The 7,363-nt window shown below is 68.7% G+C and overlaps 1 protein-coding gene across 1 annotated transcript; it reads right to left on the reverse strand.

Annotated features, from left to right (window-relative positions):
* Positions 1-522: 522 nt before the first annotated feature.
* Positions 523-7,122, reverse strand: LOC127037266 (hypermethylated in cancer 1 protein-like). Its single transcript, XM_050928742.1, is given in 4 exon segments — positions 523-4,416; positions 4,418-4,499; positions 6,688-6,785; positions 6,787-7,122. Coding segments are annotated over 4 exon segments (2,157 nt in total). The 5' UTR covers positions 6,922-7,122; the 3' UTR covers positions 523-2,574.
* Between the last annotated feature and the right edge of the window lie 241 nt (positions 7,123-7,363).

The following is a 7,363-nucleotide window of genomic DNA, read 5'->3' on the forward strand; positions in this document are numbered from 1 at the left end:
AAGAGGCCAGCAAGGGACCATGGTGCCCAGCCAGCCCACCCCCTGCACAGCTCAGAGCAGAGCATCTGCTCCAGCGTCCTGCAGCCAGCCCAGAATTCCTGCTTGTGCCACAGCAGTGAATAGTCCATTATTCCCCCCCTCCCCGCCGCTAGTCTTCCTGTGGGGGAGCCTGTCACCCCCCCCCCCCCGCCGCTGGACTGCAGCAGAAACACCCACCACAGCTCTGGCTTCGAGTCCCAGGGCTACCCTTTACGGCAGCACCTCTGCCCCAAGGGACCCTTGCTGGTGCCCCAGGAGGGGCCTGGAGTCAGGGTGGAAACTCCCCCAGACTGCACGCCTTAAAGCAGCCACTAGCCCCACAGCTGGGCTGTGGAGCCACGTCCCTCGTCATCCTCAACCCTCCCCAGGCTGGCCCAGCACCTGACTGCCCAGTCCCAGGTCACCCCCTCAGGAGTGGAGTTTGCCAGGCCCCGGCCCCAGGCTGGGCCCATCCAGACCAAAAGAAGGAGCCGAGACCTCCCCTGTTAATGTCACTTTATTGCTCATTTGGTCTTGAGTATAGAAAAGGACGAGATAAAACGCCCGTGTACAAACCAGAAGAATATACAAAGTGGGAGGGGGCAGGGAGACCTGGATCCATGCACTGGATACATCCCCTCCCCCTGCGCTTTGGTGGCAGCTGCTGCAGCTTTGCCCTGATGGCTGCAAGGGGGCAGGGCAGCCTGGGTCAGACTCTGGCCTGGGATTCCTGGCCCTAGCCAAGCCCTTCATTGCCTGGGGAGCCCATTTGGTGCTCAAGTTCCTGCACAGCTGGAAAGGGGAGGCAGGGTCAGTGTCCTGAGTCTGCTACCCAGAGGCACCTGAGCCGGCAGCATGGACAGTTGGCCCCAAGCCCCCTTGGAGGAGCAGCCGGTCAGGCTAAAGGCACAGTTGGCTGGAGGCCAGGAGCAGGCAGCGTGGGGTGGCTGCCTCGGCCTCGTGTGCAAAGGAGAAAAGAGTAAGGCAGGGAAAAGAGCTTCACATTATCCTGCAGGCCAGACGGGGGTGGGATGGGACCTCGCCCTGGGTCCCTCAGGCCAGGGCCCTCAGCCCAGCCTCTATGGCTCTGGTGGCCCAGTCTGGACAGAGCAAGGAAGGCCCCAAGCAGGGCTCCGGGAGTGGCAGCACCTGGCTCTTGTGCCCCATTAACCCAGGAGTGCAGGGAGGATCTGCCTGCCCAGTGCAGCCCGGCCGGCCTGAGCTCAGTGCGCTATCAGGCAGGGCAAGGGGGCACCTGCATGCAGCACCTGTCCCCATTGGCCACCAGGCCAGAGACCTACCTGCTCACCCCATCAGTGTCATTGGCCCCTGCACTGCCCCCAGCGGGCTTCACCTGCCGGAGCATGGCAGAGCCCTGCTGCCCAGCGGTGCCGAGCAAGGCAGCTGCTTCCTCTCCCTGGCACCACAAAGCAGGTGACTGGGTGATCTTGTCTTTGTCACAAGCTCCTGGGCCAGGACTGAGCCTCTGGGGAGCAGAGGGGAGGGGGCCTCCCACCAGACCTGTTTGGGGGACGGGGAGATGCCCTAGCGCAGGGACAAAGCCCTTTGGTACAAGGAGAGCAGCCCGGCCCCCTGCCTGCATGCTCTGTGGCCTGGAGCCCTGCTCTGCCTGGGCACCAGCCATGGGAGGGGGCAGGCCTCCCGCTGCAGCCTAGTAAGGCAGGAGGGGGGCCCACCCCTGGGAAAGCTCAGTTGGGGTTTAACAAACTGCTCCCATGTCCTCATGCTTCCGGCCCACCTCCCAGCAGAGACCCCTAGAGAAACAGCAGCAAGGTCCCCACCTGAGATCCCACAGAGCAGAGACTGGAGGGTGGGGAGGGATGCATCCCAGGGGCTCAGTTTAGGGCCACCTGGGCCCCAGATCCACGCTCCCTCCCACCAGCGCCTGGGGAAGGGTGGGGGAAACTCTGGGCTTAGGTTCCTCAGGAATCGCCCAGCGCAGGAATTCTCCTCTGAGGCAGCTGGGCCTGGCCTGGGTCAGGCAGGACACTGGGGCCATCCCTGAGTACAGCGAGGGTGTGGGGACTGGGTCTCCTCCTCAGGTGGTTGGTTTGGTTTCTGCTCAGTGAGGTGGGCCCAGGAAGATCTTTGGGAGCCAGGCCCAGCTGCAGTCACAGCTGGGAGAGGAGCTGCCCCAACCAGGGTTCTGTAGCAGGAGGCATGCACCAGGCCAGGCTCTGGGCAGGGTTTGCTGGGCCAAGGTGTAGAGATTCCTGCAGAGGCCTCAGAAGATCAAACCCTTTTGCTGCTCCCCTCACACCAGGCTGAGTGAGCAGGTGGAGAGAGCTGCTGCCCAGTGCCCTTTGCCAGGGGCTCACCCCACCCCCTTTTTGGCTGTTCTGGCCTTTGCCCATTGGATGGAGGCTGGAAGAAACATTCAGCCACTGCACATTTTCGGGAAGAAAACTTACCACTCCCCAAATGCTACAGAAAGTCCATCTGGGGAAGGGGCCATGGGCTCTGCAGACCCCATGGCCGTGTGGGCTCTTTGGCTGTGGCTGGAGTGGACAGCCCTGTGGTGCCAGGGATGCCCTGTTAGGTGGGAGAATAGCACTCTATGCTCCGGCCCCCTTCGCTGTGCAGGTGTGAGGCTGGCCCCAGCATCTCGGCTGCCTTCTCCTGGCTCAGCCCCAGGTGCTCGGCTGTGAACCGGGCCAGCGGGTACAGGCTCTCCAGGCCCTTGGGGTCGCTGAGGAAGTGTGAGGTGTGCGACAGCAGCTCGGCCGCTTTCTCCTGCTTGAGGCCCAGCTGGTCGGCCGTGAGCCGCGCCATGGCGAAGACGCTCTCAGGGAAGTCCAGCTTGGACTTGCCGTCGGGCCCGGCCACGTGCATCTTCATGTGGCTGATGAGGTTGCGCTGCTGGGCGAACTTGCCGCCGCACACCTGGCACTCGTAGGGCTTCTCGCCCGAGTGGATGCGCATGTGCTCGGTGAGCCGGTACTGCCGGGTGAAGCGCATGCCACAGGCGTCGCAGGCGAAGGGCTTAAGGCCCAGGTGGCTGCGCATGTGCCGCGTCATGGTGCCGCGCTGCGTGAACTTCTTGCCGCAGATGGTGCAGGGGTAGGGCCGCGTGAGCCAGTGCGTCTTCTCGTGCTGCCGCAGCGTGGCCGGGTCCTTGTAGGCCTTGTCGCAGGAGGAGCAGCGGTAGGGCCGGATGATGTCACCCAGGCTCTGGCCACCTTTGTCCAGGAAGGGGCCGGCCTGCTCCGAGGCCGCCTTGTGGTACAGCTCCTCCTCGGTGTGGGCCTCCACGTGGGCGTTGAGCTGCTCCGAGCTGGGGAAGCCTTTGCCGCAGGGGATGCACACGTACAGGTTGTCCCCCAGGCTCTCAGGCTCATAGGCCAGGTGGCTGCAGTAGGGGCCCAGGGTGCCCCCGGGGGATGGGCCCTCGCTGCTGCCCGTGTCCTCGCTGGTGCTGTTGTCATTCTCCAGCTCGTTGCTCTCGATGCTGGGGTAGCGGGACTGTGGGGGCGACTCGGCTTTCTCCTCCTGCTCAGGCTCCTTCTCCGCCTCACACTCCTCCAGGTAGCTGCCCGGGGTCTCGTGCTTCATCCAGCGGTACAGGAAGTTGCGGCCTTCGGCCCGGGCAAGGGGCTCGGCACAGGGCGGGCTGCCACGGAAGCGCTCCGCAGGGTGGATCACGCCTTCACCCACCTGGGGTGGCTCTTTGTAGGCAGAGCTGTGGTTGACCAGCAGGGAAGTGCTGCCCGGGGGGCTGTCGTGCCCGGGGGGCAGCAAGGGCTCCCTGCTGTCCCCCGGGTGGAGTCTGTCTGTGGGCAGCAGCTGGGAGGAAGGGCTGGTGGGGCTCTTTTTGGAGAGGTCCAGGCCGCAGGGGGGGGAGCAGTGCCTCTCGGGTGGGCACAGCCCAGGCTGGTGCAGGGCGGTGCCCTGGGAGGCAGAGGCATAGAGCTCCCCGCACTGCGTGCTGAGGGGGTTGTGGGGCTCGCCAGGCTGCATGTCCACAGGCCGGGGGGCACCCGAGTAGCAGGTCTGGATGACGGGGGTGGCAGCCCGCAGCCCCCTGGCCATCTTGCCGTAGGGGCTGTAGCCGCCTCTCAGGTGGCAGTACTTGCCCGTCCGCTTCAGTTTCTTCTTGCACAGAGCCACCAGGGCCGGCACCTGCAAGTAGCTGGCGGCCGCCAGCACCGCGCCTAGGCCCTGCTCCCCGGGCTCGCACTCGCCCAGGCGGCCGGTGTAGATGAAGTCCAGCACCAGGCGGAAGACCCCCGGGCTCACCATCTCGTGGTCCAGGTTGAGCAGGTTGTCGTGCACCACCAGCGACTTCAGGTAGGCGCTGCTGGCCGCCAGGATGTTCTTGTGCGCCCGGAACAGCGCGTTCTGCACCACGATGATCACGTCGCATAGGAAGCCCTTGGCCCGCTGCGTGTTGAGCTGCAGGAGCAGCTGCCTCGAGTGGCTCGGCATCTCCATGGCCTCCAGCATGGGGCTCCCCCCGCCACCTGCAAGAGACACACGGTGAGGGGCGCCAGGCTGGCTGCCGGCCCGGCCCAGCGCGCGGCCTAATTTAGGCAAAACATCCCCGCCCGCTGCGCAAGGCCCTTGGAATGCAGCGGCCGCGCTGCCCGGGGAGGGAGCCGGGCCCCGCCGTCCGACCTGCCGCCCTCCCTCGGCGCGGGAGCCCCCAGCCTGGGCAGCGGGGACCTCGGGCCGCCGGCTCCACACGCGCCCGCCCCAAGGGCCCGGCGAGGCTGCAGGAGGCCGGCTCCCACCGCCAAGACCCGCGTCGGCTCAGCTCGGCTGGGATCGGCTCGGCGGCCGCCCCTGCTAGCGCCCGGCCTCGCTGAGCCCTTCGCGGCTCCCCGCCGGCTGCGAATGGGAGCCGAGGCGAAGCCGGGGCAGTTGCGCTCTCAGAGCTGCGCTACTTAGACGGGGCGGGGGCTAGGGCGCCGCGCCGCCGGCCGCAGCTGGAAGCCCCAGCCCCGGGATGCGGAGCTGCCAGGGCCCAGCCGCTACCTGGCGAGGCGAGGGCGAGTCCTGCCGGGGAGCCGGGGCCGCCTCCTCTGCGCACTGGCTGCCGCCTGCCTTGTGCCACCCCTTATATCGGGGCTTCTCTGCGCGGCCAGGCGGGGGAGGGGGCAAAGCCCCTGTCTGCGCCGGGAGAAGGTGACATCACTCCCTCCGCTTCCAGCGCCGCCTGCGAGCCCGGCCCCACCTGAGCGGGGGGCGGAGGGGCCAGGCCACCTGCAGCTCCCCGGCCAGGCCACCTCTGCCTCCACCCTACCCCCTCCCCGCCATAGGCGCACCCGCTGACCGGTGCTTCCCCGACTCGCCCCAGCCCGGCCTGGGTTGCTGGGGAGACCAAGCGGCCCCGGGGGAGAGGGGCCCCTTTCCTCGGACCCAGGCCGGGACAGGCCGCACGGCGCGGGGATGCGGCTGCGGGGGCGACTCGAGAGAGCCGGGGCAAGGAAGGGGAAGGCGCTGCTGGCCGGGGAGGCGAGGCCTGGCCTGGGACTGGGATGGCCGGAGCCCTAGACACGGGCCGGGCCGGGAGGAGCTCGGCCCGCAGCGAGCGGGGTCTCGGCTGGCGCAGTTGCTGCGGCGGGGAGAGCGAGGCGGTGGCTCCCCTGGGAGGCGAAGGGACCGTGGGTGCGCCAGGGCCCTCTGGGATCGGGCAGGGAGAGCCCGAGGGCCGGCGAGGTGGAGCCGACACCCGCCGGGAGCCAAACTTCTCCATTTTACAGCATCTCTGGGCAGAGGCGCCGGACGGATGTTTCACGGGGCGCTGGGAGCCATGAACCCCTGTGCAGGATGGAAACCACCTCCAATGTACCCCCGCGGGTCTGGGTCCGGCACCTCTGTGCTTGGGACTGGAGCGGAGCCGGGGAGCGGAGCAAAGGGGCTGGAGAAGAGAGACCGGCCTAGGGGCCACACCCCGCCCGCAGGCAGCCGCGGCCCGACTCAGCCCCGGCGGGACCCGCTGTCGGCCCGCGGGAATCGGTCCCTTCCTGCAGTCCCGCGTGGGGAAGTCGCAGGCCGGCTCTGCTGGCCGCCAGCGAGAGTCGCCCGCGGGACTCCCGTCCATGGGCTTGTCGGGGAGCCGCGACCACCGAGGGCAGGGCCCGGCCCCAACCTGGGCGAGAACCCCTGGGGCCCTGCTGGCTCTGGGGCCAGGGACACGCGGAGGCCCAGCACTGGCTCCAAGGATCCTCGCCCTCAACTCCCCTCGCAGGATCTGGCTGCGGCGCGTGCAGGACGCCGGAACAACGCGGATAGCCGGGGTGCTGCGAGTCAGGGAACCCAACTGACCCTGGTGCTGATAAAGCCACTTCAAGCCGCGGGGTGGCAGCGCCCGCAGCACCCGAGTTCCAGCACCTCCGGCCGCTTTGCCAGCCCCGGCAGGGACCGACCCTCCCTCCTCTGGTCTCTGAGCCAGGCGCCCGGGTCTGCGCTCCCTGTTCCCTGCAAAGCGCCCGCTGCCTCGGGCTGCTCCGGCGCCGCCTGCCCGGCTTTGTGCGGTCGCGTCCCGGGAGGGACCCAGCCGTGGGCCCGGGCCGCCCCTTTCCCGGTCCGTGCTGCACTGCAGGATGAGAGGGGCGCCCCAGCCAGGTGAGCGCCCGCCCTGCTCCAGGGGCACGGACAGAAGCCCCTGGCACCGGCGCCCTCCCGCCCCGCCTCGCCCCGCGGTACCTGGGGGCTCCGTCGCTTCCGCCAGCCAGCCGAGGTCTCTGCGGACTCTCATCTCCCGTGAGCAGCAACCTCAGCCCCTGGGTCTCCGCCGCGAGCTCTCCGCCGCCAGCCGGCGCCTCCGGCCCATGCCAGCTCCACGGGCTGTGCTGCCAAGGCGCTGCCTCTCTCGGCGCTCGCTGCGCCCTGCGTGCCAGGCCCGGCGGCCGCTCCGGGGCGCAGCGCAGGAGGCAGCATGTGCCGCCGGCGCACGGCTAGGCGCAAAGGTAACGGCCGGGCTGCGAACTCCCCCTGACCCCGGCCTGAACTCCGCTCAGCGCCAGCGCCTGTTAAAGGGACAGCAGCTGATTTCCTCCTCCCCGGGAGGGGCCGGGCGAGCGGGCCCCGGCAGCAGGGGGAGGAGCGGGGCCCTGGACGGCTCCCCACGGAGCTGGCCCGGGGACCACTGCCCGCGGCGGGAAGGAAAAGCCCCGCTTGCCTCCGCCACCGGCCTGCCCGGATCCCGCCCCCTAAGCGTCCGCCCCGCGCGGGAATTTAACCCGCTTCTTCTGCCTGCCTGTGTGGGGGGCGGCCCGGGCCGCGGGGCTGTGAGGGGCCCGTTGGGAAGATGGAAGGAGCAGCGCCAGGTCCGCGCACTGCTCCCTGGGCGGCCCCTTCCCCTCCAGCCCCGACTCCCACG

The sequence above is a fragment of the Gopherus flavomarginatus genome, chromosome 19, assembly GCF_025201925.1.
Source record: "Gopherus flavomarginatus isolate rGopFla2 chromosome 19, rGopFla2.mat.asm, whole genome shotgun sequence".
NCBI lineage: Eukaryota > Metazoa > Chordata > Testudines > Testudinidae > Gopherus > Gopherus flavomarginatus.